The sequence below is a fragment of the Sander lucioperca genome, chromosome 5, assembly GCF_008315115.2.
Source record: "Sander lucioperca isolate FBNREF2018 chromosome 5, SLUC_FBN_1.2, whole genome shotgun sequence".
In the NCBI taxonomy this organism is placed as follows: Eukaryota; Metazoa; Chordata; class Actinopteri; order Perciformes; family Percidae; genus Sander; species Sander lucioperca.
Genome location: NC_050177.1, coordinates 9,484,034 through 9,503,805, shown reverse-complemented (window position 1 = coordinate 9,503,805; position 19,772 = coordinate 9,484,034). Strand labels below are relative to the sequence as shown.

Genomic DNA, 19,772 nt, shown 5'->3' with positions numbered 1-19,772 from the left:
AGAGGCCATATAACAATTTCTAAAATAGGTTCAGCAGTACACTAAATACTAACCAGAGTCAGCCAACATATATCCGTCTCAGAATAAAATATGACTCCATTTGTGGTATTTACGGGTAATAAGGCATGCAAGCTTCTGCAGAAATATAACCATCATGTGCCTGGAGCAATTCTTCCCAAAGGCCATGCTGAACAAAATGGCTCATTAATGGTACTGTAGGTCATCACATGCTCGCAGCCTGATTTAGAGGCACCACAGAGCCATGACGGCTGAGGCTATTACATCATTCCACCACTTTTCACTGGACCAAGGCTCAACGTTCTTTAGGTATGTGTTAGGCCGTGGTCCCATGCTAAAGCTCTTACAGAGCTGGCACATAAGGTTGAGTTTTATGAATTATGCTTCCATGTAAAGGTTTTTATAAACAACGTATGATGTAATAGACAAAGATGGTGTGCCAGGTTGGTGCCAGGCATCATTTTGTTGAGCCCCAACCCATTTGGAATTCCACATTAAGGTCATGGCACGATGGCAGATATTATTTAGTTAGAGTAAGTCAGAGAAGGCTACACTTTTGCTGACAATGAGTATAAAATCTTCCTCTCTTAAGGGCCCCATGATTTATACATGTGTTGGAATTATGCTTAAATTTCCTCTCCTTAAATACCCCTTTCGCCACTAAATTACCATTTGTGCTTCAATCCCCTTAGCTCTTTCCAACTACTTTTCAGTTCCCTCTGTCTATATCCATCGTACGTAGACTTTGTGTATTCCTAAATACAAAAACAGAACTGGTCTCACCCTGCCGATGGTCAGTGAGGTCCAGACTCTTGCGGTCAGGAGCAGGACCGTCGTGGGGACTGATCTGTAAGATGCGGGTCAATGTGCTAATCCACTCCTCCATGTCCTGCTCGCTCTCCGCGGCCAGCACGAAGTACGTAACCTCGTTCATCTTCAGCTCAAAGGCATGTTTCCTCAGACGGTTATTCTGCAGGGGGATTAATGGAAGGATGGATAGGATAATGTGGTTACACAACAAAACCAGAGCTTGGTTCAGTTTTTGGAAAATGTTACTCTTTCTTCCACATGCAGTTTTTGAAGATACTGTATGCTGAATTATACACTTAGCCTTGCTTAGCTTAGTTTCTGGATGTCTATTGGAAAAACAAATCCCATCATAAAATATCTAAAATATCATAAAGCCTCCTAATAGTTTCTCTTAACAGTTTTGTTTTTTTTTCTCGCAAGGACACATTAAATCCAATTCAACTGCCGAAAAAAAAAAAAAAAAAAATCTAAACGGTAATTTACATTGTCTCCCTTGTAACAGAGAGGAAGCCGCAACTCCCAAAACCCACATAGAGTACATCCAGCAATTACTGTAAATGAAACTAAACAACTGTCTTTAAACAGCATGCAGAGACTTAACAATGACACCCATGAGGTTGTCAGTCCCTGGATAAGTAAAAAATATTCAAGTCTATTCAAACAACTTTTTTTATCCCAAAAGGGCGATACAATTTTGATAAGATAATAATAAGTAAAATTCTGCCAAAACAAAACAATACCTAAGAAGCAACACAATAGTAACCTGACTTGGGCATGTAGTGTCATTATGCCCTACATTATCATGGTACAAGCCACAGTTTACATCGGTATAACTATAAAATACAATGTCTCCTCATAAAATATTTGCTCAGATAAAGTTAAATGTCACTTCTTTTTACTTTCTCCTGCTACAGAGTTTTGTTTATGGAGGGATGATCTGATGAAGGTCTTAGTGAACCCAGTCAATCAGATATTTAATACACTGGAATTAAGTGTTTAGATGTTTTTTCTTTGCTGCCTTTTTGCATTCAGCACATTCTTGTTTTGTGCAGTAGTTTAGGAAGGAAATGGAGCCTGAAAAGCCTCCCTATATTAGTCTTAATATACTGTACAAGTCTATATATACACAGTATAATATATTGTATATTGTGTTGTGCTCTTTATTATATGAATGCTTTAAAACCCACCTGTACCACACCAGTGCAAGAGTCAAGGAAGATGCACCCTTTGGGTTCCTTTGAGATCTTTTCGTCTTTGTAGAAGTTCATGATGTAGGAGTTATCCGTCAACTGGGTGAGCTGAAAATATCTCCTCTTGAACGACTGCACAGATAGAATAAGGTTCAAATACGTGAACCTGTTTTAGTGACAAAGTCATCGGCAACCAAATATTTAGACTATGTACTTAAAATGACCTAAAAACATCAAAAGTGATTCCGAAATTGAATTGAATTCATTGAATTGAATTGAATTCATTGAACTACAAACTGTGATGTAGATGGTGACATATTAATAATATAATACTTCACCCTTACAAACTCATCCTGGGTAAAAAAAAAAATGTCATCAACAGGAGTCACAATTCAAGTTCAAACTAAGTTTACCAGGTCAAAGAGCAAGTTCAAACGTCTCAGCTAAAAACAGTGGGTGATCTGAGGGTCAGGGTGAAAAGGCAATACAGAAAAAAAGTGTGTGTGTGCATGAAAAGGGAGAGCATCAGACATTTCCTCACCCGAACAGTGATGCTATTGTTGACGGTGCTGTTAAAGTTCCCTTTGTAGAGCCACCCGGACCGAAACACACCGATCCCTCCTCCACCGCCACCACCACCCCCTCCTCCTTTGGACGAGGACAGGGAGGTGGTATCCTGTAAAACACAAACAGGGTCAGATATAGATACATTAGCTTTCCATTCATCCCTCTGACACTAAGGAACAGATGATCAATAGAGAAAAAGACTCATTCCATCTTAGGTTGGCCATTTGTCAGTCAAATTATGTCCATAAACACTGTCCCACTGACCTGTAATGTGCTAACTGCTTTTGCAAAGCATATTTTAACAGCTTTAAGGCTAGGGTAAACTAATTTAAACAGGATGTATCCAGTACTTAATGCATTCATTTTAAAAGCATTTGTCAGAAGATAGTCATTACTGACCTCATCCTTGTCAATGTCCTCATGGTCAATCTCAAACGAATGGGATGGCAGCTTCTCTGCTTTGTACAGTTTCCTATAAAGCAATGGGGAAAGAAAAATGTGGAACTCTGATATTAAAAGATATTGATGAAAAAAGAGAAAAACAAAATCAGGAATTTAATTAGTCCACTCTATTTGAGTGGTGCTAATGAGTGTGGGTGGCTGACTCTGCTCCATTGTACTCTGTCAGGAGTCTACAATAGGTAGTCCTCACTCGATCACACTCCACTGATTTCACAGGCTGACCTGTCATTGTGTGTGAGCCATGCAATGAAATGCCTTTGTGTGTGTGCTGTGAGCTGCAGACAGCTAGGCTGCAGTCTGTGGAGGGTAACACTGGAACCACCCTCTGCTAAAAGTCACAGTCGTAAAAGCCTTTTTGAAAATAAATCTCTTAAGGGTACTATGTTTAGAAGATTTCTGGTGATTGTGGGCTGGCCACTGACAGAGGAATGCTAATATTGGCCTGCGCAGATGAAAAACACTCCACTCAATCACAGCGGTGACAACCACACATATACAGTAGCTGTAGATTCCCATTGTACTATGTTTTCCCTGGTGTATTTCACTTTAACTTGTAACTTATAACCAGTAAGTCCATAAAGTTTATGGTTGGTTAGCCAGTGGTGGAAGAAAGATTCAGATCCTTTTACTTAAGTAAAAGTACTAATACCACACTGTAAAAAGTAAAAGTAAAAAAAGTAAAGTAAAAGTCCTGCATTGAAAATGTTACTTAAGTAAAAGTATGTAAGTATCATCAAGAAAATGTACTTAAAGTATTACAAGTAAAAGTACTCAATGCAGAAAAATCCTCACATTTTTGAAACTGGAAACGATCAAAACAGTTCTGTCAATCATTCCACAGCTGCATAGAAACAACTAAAGTTGGTATGATTGTGCTCTAACTTGTGTTTAAGCTGCATTTCACTGTATAGTTCACCCTGGATGTCAGTTCAGAGGTCATGTGAACTGACTGAAAGAATACAGTGGCAACCCATGGGACAGAAGAGGGACATTCCTGTGGTTGAGAGCAGTAACTGCAGGGCTGCTCTGGGTCAGTCTCACTGGGATTGACAAAACTCCAGTTGACTGACTGACAGCCTGATTTAAATAAATAACTGAGTGACTGAACGGGTGTCTGACTGGATGACTGACATTTACAAAAGGGGTCGAGGGAGCACTGAAAGTTAACATTTGTTAGTTTTCTTCAGTCTTCCACTCTGACTTCTTTCTCACTCAACACCTGCCACCATCTTGTTCTTGTTAAGGACTTCAGTGTATCAAATTGCTCCCATCCTTTATGTTAGCGGCTACTTCTGGGTCTGGTTGTTCGTGAGAAAAAAACATCCAGCATGTCTTCAATCAAGTCAGGAAGTCAAACAAATCTCAATCCACATTTTTTCCATATCATCATGCACTGCAAAATCAAGTATAGACTAAAACAACTGTACATGAGAATGGTAGTTTATTAACATAGAACCTAGGGCTGAGTACCATTCTTATTAACCGATTTTGAGTTTTGGTACCAATACCAAAAACTTACTTTTTTAATACTTAAATAAAATTGTCCAAAATTCAAATCAAGAGCTATCTGTTCAAAGAATAAGTAAACAAGATTATCAATCTGATCAACGCCAGGTTTAGACATATTTCAGAGCTAAAATGTGTTGCAGTTTGATACCCAGCTCTATAAGAACCCAATAGGAAAGTTAAGGTTAAAGAAATGGTTCAGACATTATGGGAAATGCGCTTATTCGCTTTCTTGCCGAGAGTTAGATGAGAAGATTGATACCACTCTCATATTTGTAGGATAAACATGAAGCTACAGCCAGGAGATATTAGCTTAGCTTAGCACAAAGACTTGAAAGAAGGGGAAACAGCTAGCCTGGCTGTGTTCAAAGGTAGCAGAATCCAAACAGTATCTCTAAAGCTCACTAATTAACATGTTATATATCGTTTGTTCTTCTGGTGTCTCCACTGGATTTCAGAAGGTCACTGTACCTGGGCAAGAAGTAGTCTCATATACATAACCCAGGCTAGCTGTTTCCCCATGGCACCCCTGTCTTTATGCTAAGCTAAGCTAACAATCCTCTGGCTGTAGCTGTCATGATGCCATGATGGCAGCCCTTTCCTCTACCTGTTTGTGTGCATTGTTTGTTTCGCTGTTTGTTATCCCTCATGTTTCTCTGTGTCTGTGAGTTGTAGGCGTGGCTTAGTTTGCAGGCTGTGTCAGGTGAAGCCCTAATCCTAATATATATATATATATATATATATATATATATATATATATATCTTTATTAAATCACTTTAACTTATTTCCTGTGTGTCACATCTGCTTTTGGGTCCAACCTCCAGTGCCGGTCCTTAACAGTAGCTTCATATAGAGTGTACAGATATGCGAGTGGTATCACTCCTCTATCTAACTCTCCCCAAGAAAGTGAAGTATATTTTCCAAAATGATTAACTATTCCATTAAATCCCATATACAGCCGACACAGTAGACAGGGTTACTGAGTAATGTCCAAGTGTATTACCTGGGCAGCAGGCGGTAGTCTCCAGCGTAGTCGTCATACTTGAACTGGACCACATTTAGCTCAGAGTTGTAATACTTACAGGCCTGGAGGAGAGGAAGGTGATTAAGTTGAATATGATTAAATATTAACTTTCTACAATGATGGCCTCTCTGGGAGACCTGGGGCAGCTGGAACGTCTGCAGACAATGAAGAAAGCTACACTAAAATGAAAGTACATCCAGACATCAGCTCTCCTGAGGCCCAGTTACTAATGTGCAGGCTGGGATTCATCATTAGAGTATCTAAATTATAAAAAGGAACTGAATTAAGACTATGTCCCCAAGGAATCTGCCAATAAAGAAATCTTGACATCTTAATAGATTTCTTGTCTGTCTCAAGGGTTGAAATAGTACTCTCAGAGGGTGCTCTCACAGTAAGTTTTCACTGTGTCTCTCTCTCTCTCTCTCTCTCTCTCTCTCTCACACACACACACACACACACACACACACACACACACACACACACACACACACACACACGCACACACACACACACACACACACGTCACAAAGACACATCCTCTCCTCTGTCTGCTTGTTGAACGCTATGTCGCGGTTTTCTTTAATCCATTTGTTTAGAAATATCTTGATCTTTTGTTAACAATGTCACAAATTATAAACAGACCCCTCATATTATCAGCTACAATATCAACTTCAGACAGGATAATACACACACACACACACACACACACACACACACACACACACACACACACACACACACACACACAAATAAACGCTAGTCAGTGAGCTGTGACAGTACTGTCTGGGGAGTTTCCGTCTACTCAGGGCTCATTTCAGATCGACCAGCCATAATCTCAAGAGCTCAGTGAAAAAATAATATCTGATAGCCCTAGCCTACACACACACACAGGCAAATGAAATACGCATCAAGATATGCACACTCATCTGGTTTATTTTAGAGACATGGCGAAATTGCTCGACCGGTTCCAGGATGTCCTAAATTAAGAACAGCCTAAACTGACAAACCTAACCACCACCAACCATAACCTTTTTGTGCTAAACCACACTGGCTTCAGTTAAGACCTGTACACAAGACATCATGTGGGCAAACACACACACACACACACACACACACACACACACACACACACACACACACACACACACACACGCACGCACGCACACGCACACGCACACACGCACACACTTGCACGCACGCGCACAAGCGCACACACACACGCACGCACACGCACACACACACACACACACACACACACACACACACACACACACACACACACACACACACACTCCTTACCTGTCTGACCAGCAGACATTCAGCCTGTAGTTCTGCCCCCTCAGGAACAGTCGACTTGAGAGTCCGTCTCTCCTGAGGCACAGTGGATACCTAGAGGGATAAAAGGATCGAGAAGGGACTGTTAACATGACAAAAGATGTGTGTCACAGCAGGGTGAGTCACCTTGGCTGCCATACTGACATAAAAATAATATTCGTATTTGGGATAAAACATTTACCACCAGGACAAAAGAGCAGAGGTGCTATTTCACAAAGAAAACACCATATTTAGTAAGCGTGGACATTGTTAGTCATCCACTTACTAAATTGATCACAGGACAAGATGTGTGAGGACCTGGGTGGCTCAATAGGAAATCAATCATCCATCCATCCATCCATCCATCCATCCATCCATCCATCCATCCATCCATCCATTCCATCCGTCCATTCCGTCCATTCCATCCATCCATCCATCCATCCCATCCCATCCCATCCCATCCCAGCACAGGCTGTGGTGGAAGAAGTATTCAGAGTAAAGTAAAGTACAAGTACCTGAACTTTGTACTTAAGTACAGTACCGATCACAGGTATTACAAAATAATGGCTATCAAAAATATGTATCTCTATACACCACAGACACATTTCAACATTGTTCTAAATGGAAACACATCGTACAGACTGATGACAAATTAAAGGGAAAAAAAATGAATAAATGAGTGGAGAAACTAAATTTGAAATGATTTGATGCATACCAAATATATGTGAATCACATGCTATGGTCTTCACAGACACCAGATCTCAACCCAACTGTCAAGTCAAATCAATTTTACTGTTATAGCCCAATATCACAAATTTGCCTCAAGGGGCTTTACAATATGTACAGCATTCAACACTATCTATCTGTAGACCCTCTATTCATATAAGGAAAAAATCACCCAAATAAAGGTAAAGAATGGAGGGGAAATGGAAGAAACTTCAGGAAGAGCATCAGAGAGATCCCTCTTGCAGGACGGACGTATAAACATGAAAACTGACTGACATGTTAGACAGTGCTCTCCACTACCACCACCACTACCACCATCAAAACACCAAATGAGGGAATATATCTTGGATAAATAGTATACGTACATCCCCATAATCTATGACAAGCAGCATTCAAGCTGTTCTGGAGGCTCGTGGTAGCCCAACGCGCTTCTCATACACTTTATCTGGTTTCTCCTTCAATTTGTCACCCATCTGTATATTAAACTGCAGATAATCACAGGTAAAACCAACACAATCTATGATTTTAGGGTATCATAATATATACTTCATGAAACAATGGACTTTGGATTTTGTACAGACATCCATGGTCCCCAGAGGATGTGTCCTAATCACGTTTATGATTAGGATGATCTTAATTTTGCCACCAGCAGCTAAAAATTTCACTTTGTCCAATACTTTGATTTATGACTAAATAAATGCAAAACTAATAATAATAATAATAATAATAATAATAACTTTTATTTATATAGCGCCTTTCATGAAACCCAAGGACACTACAGAACTACAGTGGCTACACTAAGGGAGGTTGTAGGCTGTGACATCAGCCTCTGCTGTACCGTGTGTGTTAGCATGCTAACATTGTCATTGTGAGCATGTTAGAATGCTGATGTTAGTATTTAAGTAAGTACAGCCTCACTGAGCCGCTAGCATTGTTTTAACTTATCAGGACTCCCTGTCATGCTTTATTACTTACACAGCATAAGCGATAATTTGAAAGGACATGCAAAAAGTTACAAAGTATTTTTACTACTTTTTTATTAGAAATTGTTTCTAGCCAGCTTTATTGCAGTCAAGTCAAAAATCTTAATATGTATTCCCTTTCTCAGCAATGATTAGACCTACTAATAACCTAACCTATGAATCATGCAGCTTTCATTATATGAAGTATAGTTTATGATCCACGAAGCAAAAAAATCAACTTTCATATGCATATATATATATATATATATATATATATATATATATATATATGTGTATACTTTCCCAAGGGATTTTTGCATAATGGAAATGAAAACAAGTCAGCACTAAAAATCTTTGTGCATAAACAGAGTCAGCTGGCTGGAGCGCTGAGCTCTATAACCAACTGGCAAAGAAGCAGATCTAGTAAATGCCTTTTGTGCATTAGCAGTACTCTGCCAAGCCACTTTCACTTACAATTATGGAAATTGACTGTAGGCTGCAGAGACAAAGAAAATCAGAGGAGAATGTGTTGTAGCCAAATAGAGCTAGGAACCAGCAGAGTCAGGCATGAAAGCTACAACTCCACAAGTCAACGTTTCCCTTTACCACAAGCAGCCAATAAGGCCATCTTAATGTGCAGTGGATCGGCGTCTGTAGAAACATATTAGCATGGTCACGAAAGTACTAATGAACAAAGAGCTAAAGGGAGCCGGAGGGAATAAATTGTTGACTGTAATGAAAAGACCGCAATTATCACCGCAACATTCACGATTAGTGTGAATAAGTGTGTCATGCTGGAGTGGAGAAAAGATGTCACGTGTTGCATTTATTTAGTATATGTGCGCCTGCTCTACCACTGAGCCAACCCAGCCACCACGTGTTGCATTTTAAACAACAATGTGTCATTGTCAAATTAAGAACTGCCGACTTGTACTGTCTGAAATCACTCCCCATTTACTATGTAGTACTGTCCACCAAGTTATCCCACCAGGGATACAAAATAATTCAGTATAAGCAGGGATATGTAGACCAGAAAGGGGGAAATCCCACGCACACTTACCGAGAAATCATGGTCGGGGAATAGGAGCAGGTCTCTGAGAGGGTCTTCCTTCAACTCGTCCGCAAGTTCAGAGATGACTGTCTCATAGTCAAGAGGATCAATCACCTTTGGCTTCTCCTGCTGCAAATGGAAACACAGAGACATTTGATCAGTATTGATTAATTATTACTTGTTACCTCAATACAATACAAAACGATAAGAAAAAATAAGATATGATACCATGCAATAAGATACGAGTAAAGGTGTTACACTTATACAGAAAGCAATTTGTCTTATTTTGTTAAATTAAACATGTTTGCATCCCCCAAAGAAAATGTTTTTGCATCTGCATGATGAATGATATTTTATTTATCTAAGTGGCCCATCCCACACAGAATTACATGACACCAATACAAAAGTAATTTCATTCACAGCTTCCGGTCCAATGCCCACACACAACATACTCTACTTTGCACAAAATAAAAAAATTAGTGGTTATTTAGTGTAACCCATGAATTGTCCAACTAGAACTAAACATTTCATACATAAAACAAAACTACAGCCACAGAAAAATAAATAATAAGTAAATAAGTAAAGAAGAAACAGGGAATATCACTTCCAGACAGAGAATCATTGATACAAAGCAGTCTTTCTTTTAGCCCATGCTTGTTCTACAAATAAAAAATCTGCAAATAAAAATGTTTTATGTTCAAACAACCAAACTAACAGATCTATGTCCTGCCTCATCTCTTTTACTTCAACTTTGTTAAATAATTGCAATCTTAAATAATGATACTATGGAAAATACAAAGCAAAATTAACTTAATTTTCAATTTCATTGAGATCACATTAATAACACAGTCGGTCTTCCTCACTAATGCCAAACCACCATCCTGTTTCAATATGGAGAGGGAGTATACTAGACCTAAACTGAGCACACACAGATCTTTTCACCTTGGACAGATTACATTTTACATATTTCTCAATACCAAACTAATTTTTCATCAAACTATAAGTTCTAGGTTTTGGATAGTTCCCAATGTCAACAGCCCACTTCTCTTTTAACTGATAAAACAGTGTCTTTAACCACATCAATATCTACCTTTTCTAGCATAAAGTATAGCTCTTCAAATCCTGTCCTATGAAATAACATGTGGATATGCTCAGCCCAAGGCCTGTCCCATATTAGCATGTCCCATATTAACATTTTCTTACATAATCTACTGTCACTCATATCCAAATATCTATTCCATAATCTGCACATAGATAGTACCCAGCGGAGTTCACAAGTTTCCCAACCGACGTCTCCTGTAATGGCTAGTATAGGGACATACCTATTAACTCCCAGAAAATACCTTATTGCTCTATTATGGACTTGTTCACATCCCTTAATATAGTTTAGTAATTTGGGTATTGTATTGGCACAGATGTTGAACAGTTTCAAATTACACTTCTAAAATGTATTTCTATTTCATATCTCATATTTATTACCAGATATTGTGAAAGCAGAAAAAAGACTCAGTATAAGCACAGTTGTGTTCATTAACCACAATATTCTTGCAGCATAAATATTTTATTAAAAGCAGTATCCATGGCAGCTACAGTCAAAAAATTCCCTGTGGTTTGCCCTATAGAGTCACTGGTTTTGCCATGACATCATTCGGACCTAAAAGAATCGTAGAGGAAGTAGCACTACAGATAAAGTAAGGCTGTGACACACCACAACTAAATATACAGGTTAAAAAGAGAAGTTGTAGATACCATCTTCATTTAACCAGACACACGACACGATGCAGGTAGATCTTTCAGTAAATGAAAACAGACCAACATATACTGACATTTATAACAACACATACTGTACAAGAGTCGCCCCTCAAAAGTCGCTTCTATATGTGGAGGCCTTTTCTCACAAGCCCATTCTAGATGCTCAGTATATAACCCAGCAAACTAGAACTTGTGAAATGACAATCCATGAAAAGTCATTACACAATAACTTTCTCTTTTTAAAACTACATTGAAGGGTTATGTAACTGGTCAATGAGTCACACCAAGAATTAACACTTCAAACGTGTTTTACAGATACTGTAGAGGACAGAGGTTAATTACTTTCAGAGAATAGCAACAGAGCAGCAACAGCAGCAGAGTGAGAGCTGGAGCAGGCTGTGGTGAGGAAGGCAGAGGAAGTAATGATCTCTTGTTGGGTTCACACGCATACACTGCAGACCGGGGCTTTTACCCACCACAGCTAACAGTTAACGGTCACAACCAAGAGAGGGCCCAGAAGTAAGAAGAGTGTAACTCAACCCAAGGTGATCCATGTTTTAGAAAAGCCATCTGTCTAAGTACTGCCCTTACCACCCACATTGTATACTGTTTATATTTACCCCCATGCAGTATTAAAAACTATCATGCTTGTTCAACAATAATCGATTAATTGATTAGCCAAACATTATTGTCAACTGGGTTCTGGGTAGCTCACCTGGTAGAGCGTGCGCCCATATACAGAGGCAGTCCTCGCCGCCGCAGGTTCGGTTCCGCCCTGCGGCCCTTTGCTGCATGTCATTCCCCCTCTCTCTCCCCTTTCAAGTCTAAGCTGTCCTATCAAATAAAGGCCTAAAATGCCACAAAAAATGGATCTTGCAAAAATGATTGTCAACAATCATAATAATTGAGTAATCAATTACATTAATTAGGCGAAAATGCAAAATATGCGCAGCATTTAGCTTCATATCTGTTTCATATCACTGTAAATTAAATATCTTTAAGTGGTGGACTGTTAGTCGGAGAAAATCAGCAGCGAAGGGTGTCAACTGGAGCTCTGAGAAATTGTGATGGGCATTTTCTGACATCTTATAGACAAACAGTTAATCAATGGATAAAAATGCTTGATAGATTAATCGATAATGGAAATAATGATTAGTTGTAGCCCCAATAACTAATAGGTAAACCAAAAATTGCTTTTTTGCACAACAATCATGAGCAGATAAATGACATGAGATTGAAAGACATAAATGACAGGGGAAAGCAATAGGCAGGCGAATAGATGAACCTTGAGGTTTTCATATGTGCATTGTGACTCTGCTCTGACCTACGTGACGTCAGTGTTAAAGTTTGAGGGGAATGTCTTTGGCTTTCCCCTCATGAGCTGTCAGATACAGCAATGGAGCATTAGCTCTGCTAGGTTTGCATCATTAATACACACGTCATGTAATCTGTCAGCTTCAAAGTATTCTCTTCCATCCGGCTCTTCCTGTCACAGAGCCTGGCTCAATGTCGTGTAACAAACAAATCTTCAAAAGAGGAGGAAATGAAGCACACGGATACCATAAAACACAATATATCACAGTACAATGGCCATAGACTGCGATCTATAATCATTACAGCTGTTTAAATCACAATTCTGACTATGATTTACAGCATATAAACATGTGTAAGTCACTGATAGTAAACTGTAGCCATGTGATAATATATAAATACTACTTGAGAGTTGTAATGCAGCGTGAATGTGACTTGGCAGAGACAGAAAGAGACATACAAATACATACAATACTCAGCCGGGTGTAATCCGATCGCACTCGCTTGCTCTTTATTTTCCTCCTGAAGGTGATTTTGCTCCTGAAGCTCATTGTAAGTACAATCAAGTGTAAGTGTGTACACCAAAAGCAGCAGAACTTCCCCTATCCGAAGAGAAAAAAGGTTAAAGCTAAATTTAAAATGAACTAAACAAAATGCACATCGTAGGTATGTGCTCCATCAGAAGCAGAACTAACACGAGTAGGTTTCTGAGGTTGTGTCAGTGCACGTGGATGTAGAGGAAGTTGATGTTTGATGTCCAACACACACTTTAGCACACACATGCAAGTTGCAACCACACACAGTGAAAATCCCCTGCAAACTAGAAACTAACCAACCAGACACTACAGTTTCTACACATCATACCAATGCCTTTCATAATTCAGCAAGACTTTATCTGGTTACAGACAATCTTTTTTATTTACACTCCACATTACTAACCGTACAAACAGACTCCTATCTGCAGTTAAACACTATCATGTACTCACAAATACACACTCAAAGTCAAACTCTCAGCATCTTATCTTCCTTTCATGTATCAATAGTGCAACATCAGCCCGCGCATGCACACATACAGTACATACTGTATGAACTAGCATGTAAACTATCAGCTTCCTGTTCTAAAGCTAGCCTTTCCTGTCCATCTGCAAGACAATGGATGTATAAAAAGTGAATACAAAATAAAAACAGAGATGTATTCACTGGTGCATGTTCCCATTTAAATAAATGCACACAACACAACATAAAAATACAATAACATTTATATCTATATTTGCCTGTATACTCACAGACACTCACTTCCAGATTAAACCTCATAGCAGAACAGAGCTCTGTACAAGAGGAAACAACTCCTGATGATACAACAAAATGGTATATCTGCTGTTAAAACATTACATAAGGGTCCGCCAATCAGGCTTTTTGGGAGCACTAATGGATTAAAGGACACATAGAAACCAATGTACTGCATTGTCCCACTTGGGGTCAATTCACCCATATTCCAAAAGAAAACATACATAATATATCACTAACTGTACCTCTAGTGGTTAAGACATACAGATAGGTTTTTATTTATTCGCGCACATTTTGCAATGAGGTGTGCGAATGTTATGCCTCCACCCCATTGCAATGGAATTCAATTTGCATTGAAAAATCACAGAAATCACACAAAAATAATAGTTCCACACCAAAAAAATAAATCAACACCAACATCTCTTTCTAAAAACAGTGTCCTTGTTTCACTTTGAGCAATCTACCAAACACACTATCAACTGTTTTCATGTAGGGACTATTTATTTGGTAGAAAGTAGTTCCTATATAAATTTACAGCAATGGCTGTGGATTATCTAGACTATATGGGACACAGTTTCTGGAAAGACACATAGATGTAATTTTGCAATGCTGTGAGCACCATGAATAACATCTCAATCATCTCAATTGTATTTGGGGAGAGGCGACAATCTTAGGTATGTATCTCAAAACCTGAGCAAACAAATGGCTGGATACCACAAGTCACCAGGTAGTTTTGGTCAAGTGATGTGAAGTGGCATGAACATTTTGAGGTTAAAGTGTAAAACTGGTTTCACACATGAAGGAAATTACAAAAAATACAAAATACAAAATGTGCAAAATGCAAAGGCTTGTCATCTGTTTCGCTTTGAGCTAGCATCTTGCTATTTATGAGGCTTTAAGATTCATTAGACGATGGCACTACAGCCCAGTATGTCTCATGACTGCAACTGTGATGTTCATGAAAGGGTAAAACAACAACCTGCAATTCTACCAGGGCAAGACATATCTAAGTAAAGCATTAATCTTAATCTACTGTATGTTTTCCTAATTTAATAAGCGTTAATAACTCTTTGATGTTTTGCATCGGAGAAAGTGAATCATAATTATGCTCTTAGAACTGCACTCCTACAAATCCATTTAACGTCTGCAGCTCAACCTGCCTCCTCTTCTTTCTTTCCCTCCCTCCATCCATCCTCTGTTCTGCAGCTGGCTCCATCCCTCCCTCTCATCTCCTCCTCTCTCACTGCCTCATTTCATTAAACCTCATCAGCAGCACACTCCTTTATTTCTTTTTCCTTTGAATCTCTCTCTGTCTTTTTCCTGATTCCTTGTTCTCACCCCATTAAACATCCCTTTTAACATTTCTCCTTCAGCCCCCGGGCCTCTGTTTTTCTTCCCTTCCTCCCTCCTAGCAGGGGTGAGACAGAACGGGTGTTGATGTTGGTAAACTACAGCTGTGCTGAGGGTACAAATACAGTACTAGACTGTGGTTCAAAGCATGGCTTTCGTCCAGCATAACTGTGAACAAGAGAGTGAGTAGGAGGGAGAGGAGGTGGGATGGTTTGAAATGGTGAGAACAAATCAAAGATGGGAAATGATTAAGACAAAGAAGGAGAGAAATCACAGGGTTCAACTCTTTGCATGTTATGTGCACAAGCTGGTCTGTGTCATTCTCAAGCACAGATTTAAGGGCTTATCATACTGTTAAAGGAAAGATGTGAGGAAAGTGAGACGAAAACAGAGAGAGGGCGAGTTTGGAAGAGTGTGAAAGATTGATAGGGAGTATGAGAGAGAGAGACAGAAAGGGGGAGAGAGGGGGACAACTGGGACAGCAGAGAGGAGAAGAAACCAGACAGAAGTCATCTGCTTTAAATCATTATAGCAATGCAAGGTCTGGAGGGAGACACCATGGGAGTGGGGATTCATACATCTAAGAGAAGTCACTCCTCTGATGAAAATAAAACTGTTCTCTGCTTTGGTAAGGCCAATTTGATCTGTTGATTAGTGGTGAAAAGTGAAGGAACCTTTTTTTCGAACTTTCTTGCATTCTTCCAAAATACATACACACAGTTTTTATGGTTTCTGTCTACTTAACACATCGATTTCAGTCTGTCCATTCAGCTGTGTTAAAGTCATTCCACAGACCATAAGTAGCCTTTGTTCCGCAGCGACCAATTAACGGACCAGTAACACATACTAATACTGAATGCCAATCAACAAAGGTCAACAACACCAAAGAGGATTGGCAGCGTCCAAAAAGACACTTGAGGTTTTGCATTCTTTCCCTGACCCTAGTGTCAGTGACAGGGTGACAGAGGAATACATAGAGGGTCAAGTCTGGAGGGAGAGCCCTTGATGGAAACCATGTTTACAGTCTCTTTCGACCTTCCCCCAGCCAAATTCCTTTCAGACGTTTCTTTTTTAACAGTTTTAATCCTGAAAGTTCTGAAAAATACACAGACCAGTGGTACTATTCTTGCTCAGTTTAAAACTTTTTTTAGGCGTTTATATATTTATATAGAACAGCTGAAGACATGAAAGGGGAGAGAGGGGGGAAATGACATGAAGCAAAGGGCCTCAGGACGGAGTCGAACCTGCGGCCGCTTCGTCAGGAGTAAACCTCTATATATGGGCGACTGCTCTACCAGGTGAGCTACCCAAGAGTTATTAAGAGTTCTTTTAGATAACAGCTCTGCATTTGACTTGGGCCTTTACTATTCTCTGTCTGCATGCTGCCACTTGGTAATATTATACATTTTTACATGGTATTCATTTGTATGCAGATGATACATAGCTGTACTTTTTCGCTTGATCATTCTAATATCCAGCAACCTGACTCCCTACATGATCATCTAATGCAATTATATGTCCAAAAACTATATAACCAAAAACTTTCTGGCCTGGACACCTGTGTGAATCACACATTGGATCATTGGACATTAATCTCTTACTCTGACTCTATGGAAATAGCTCATGCTAGAAAAGCAACAGGCAGAGTTAGTGCACTAGTTTTAGTTTCTAGTGCGGCCTGGCCTGAAAACATCAGCACATGCTATTATACTCACAGTACAAGAATAAGGAGGCAAACGTACTTTGCAGTGTAAACTTTTATGAATCTAGTTTGCCACAGAGAGCAGAAAAACAGGCACCAGAAGGTTTATGGAGGTAAAGAAAAAAAGGGGAAACAGAAGGGGCGAGTGTAAAGATCCCACCCTGCCAAAACTCTTACATTTTTTCCACTGGGCTTACAGAAATTAGGGTCTTTCTGGAAATAAAAAATCTGGCCAACACTAGTGGATACAGATACCTAACAGATGTACTGACTGTACTGAAAAGAAAAGTCAGTAAGAAGAAACGCACATGTACTTTTAAGTCATTCATTCATTGATTCCTTAATCCAGTCATTCATTCATTTACTCACTCACTCAGTCAAACAACTCTCATCCACCATTTTATTCATGGTTTTGTTTGAATAGCTATTTTTATCATCTTCTCTGTTGGCCATATTCAGAGCAAACAGATTTTTCCCACAGAAACTAGATTCCTCATGTCTGACCCCACCCCCCCTATTCTCCTCCCTCCATTTCCGTCCTTCTGCCTCTCAGCTGTGAAGGGAAACAACCAGGCCCCAATCATTGATCATGCATCAACCTCAGCAACAGAGAAGTAAAGTAAAAGGCAGTAGATGCACAGAAAACAAAACAGAATGCCAAAATTAAGAAAATAAAGTTCATACACATAGTAGAAATTGCTTTTGCCTTCAGACTCAGGACATCCATCATTGCAAATAAAATACAAAAAAATATATACATGTAGGCATGGGCCGGTTACCGTTTTCAAGGTATACCGCGGTTTGAAAAAGTCAAGGTTTCAAAACCACTAACATTTTCCGTCATACCGTTCCTAAGGTATGAGCTGTTTTTTATGAGTGGTCAAGGAGCGAAACTGCAGTTTAGTAATCCGTCTCCCTGCCAGTGTGCAGTGTGTTAATAAAATAAATGTATTCATACCGTCAGAATCATATACCGGCCCATGCCTACACTCATGCACATCCAAATATGATGCCATTGTGCACACAATTACTCCACACCCACATGCTGTAGTCCCCTCTACCTGCCCACACATGCATTAGGTAGAAAGGTAGAGTTAATGGGGAGTTGGAGGTGCAGTAGTGCTAGTTACCATTACAATGATGGTCAGAGGTGAGGTGGTAGTGGTGTAACCCTCCAGGGTGGGAGTGGCAGCATCCAATGACATCTGGTCCTGTCGCAAACACATGTGACCACAGTCAGCGCCGCCCACTGAGCGCAGGAGCAGGACTACACTGGCCGAACAACCCATAATCCACTGCTGTTGACTCCTAGTCCAGCCTGATCTCGTCCAGCAGTGTAGGCCTTCCCCTTGTTTATCCCAGTCAACCTAAACTCTAAAGTGTCTACCCTGATGACAGTCCAGTTCAGTCCAGTCAGCCCCTGGTCCAGCCAGTGGTGCTGTGCTCTGTTCAAGCCCAGTAGGATAACTGAGACTCCATCCTACTTTGCCCTCCCCTGCCTTGCTTCACTTTAACCAGTCCTGCTTTGCAAGCTTTCTGTTTCTTTCCAGCACTGCTCTATTCCAGTCTCCAGCTCCTAATGTTGCTGAGCTTACACACTGGCAGCCTTACATGGCTATCTCTCTCTCTCTCTCTCTCTCTCTCTCTCTCTCTCTCTCTCTCTCTCTCTCTCTTTCTCACACACACACACACACACACACACTGCAGCTGTGCACGGTTCAGCCCAGCCCAGCTCATGCAACAAATCACAGTCTGCAATAGCTGTCAGCTGACCCGAACCAGCTGCTACATGCACGCACACACACACACACACACACACACACACACACACACACATATAATTTTTCTGATTTTCATTCTGCAGCACTCTCCTTCACCATTTTTCTCCCAATCACACCAGTCCTTTCAAGTCGCAGTTCTGCTGGCTGTGTTTGTACATTTGCAGTTTGTGCACTGAAGACAACACGTAAAGCGCAGACATGCTGTCCCACACTCTGATTTGGTTAAATAAACTGTTGCTTTATAAAATAAAGAGTATGAAAATGTGCGTGTTAATGCATTTGCATGTGTTTGTTACGGTTAATTGTTCCGTAGTGGAGGTTGGCAGATTGTGTGTGCAGCTCCAGGGAGATTGTTGGGGAGTGGTGAGAGAGGCTATTGAAAAGGAAGTGGACTGAAAGTGGGGTGGGCAGCTTTACAGATGAAGTGTGCATCTGGAGTTTTAGGACTGTAGAGCTAACATGTAAAATTCCAGTGACTTTGGTTCAGCACATAGACAGGCAACAGGACACTGACTGGGCTTTTGCTGAGTCTATACAGCATAAAATTCCATTACATCAGTTCTGATGTCCCTGAGTACCAGCGACAATCACTTTAACCACTCTAATTGTTCTCAGGTCACCGTAACATCTGGTCTTGCTTTATTCTTCATGTTCCATTTTCACTGTGTGTGGCTGAATGGAAATACATGAAGAAATGTGCATTCTGAGAGCAAAATGGTTTTCATATGTTTTGCAGCAATTTCAAATTCTTCTCATGTATGACTGGCAGAAAGAAAAATGATCCCCTTTTTCTTCCTTTCCAGTCGTACATGTGGAACCAGAGGTTGTCTAGAACATAGATTTATATAATTTTTCACCTCTGTCACCCAAAGGTTTCTGAAGGGATGCTTTGAAGCCTGGGTTTTTTGTTGACTGTTCTTTGCCATCTTTGTCAGTCACTGGACTTTAATGTAATTTG

At 40.0% G+C, this 19,772-nt stretch overlaps 1 protein-coding gene across 10 annotated transcripts in view; it reads right to left on the bottom strand.

The window, feature by feature from the left end:
- Positions 1-19,772, bottom strand: part of dock10 (dedicator of cytokinesis 10) — a 67,667-nt gene that overhangs the window by 28,255 nt on the left and 19,640 nt on the right. For 7 of the 10 annotated variants that reach the window (XM_036001584.1, XM_036001588.1, XM_031296733.2 and 4 more), the window contains exons 1-8: positions 18,164-18,614; positions 9,641-9,760; positions 6,878-6,967; positions 5,558-5,640; positions 2,985-3,057; positions 2,560-2,694; positions 2,016-2,150; positions 802-988 (exon numbers count right to left, since the gene is read on the bottom strand). In XM_036001584.1, coding sequence (XP_035857477.1) covers positions 802-988; positions 2,016-2,150; positions 2,560-2,694; positions 2,985-3,057; positions 5,558-5,640; positions 6,878-6,967; positions 9,641-9,760; positions 18,164-18,322 — 982 coding nt within the window. In that variant the 5' untranslated portion in view covers positions 18,323-18,614. Of the gene's footprint in view, positions 1-801; positions 989-2,015; positions 2,151-2,559; positions 2,695-2,984; positions 3,058-5,557; positions 5,641-6,877; positions 6,968-9,640; positions 9,761-13,164; positions 13,416-18,163; positions 18,615-19,772 lie in introns of those variants that run through there. The other 3 variants (XM_031296736.2, XM_036001587.1, XM_036001586.1) reach the window with 3 other exon arrangements.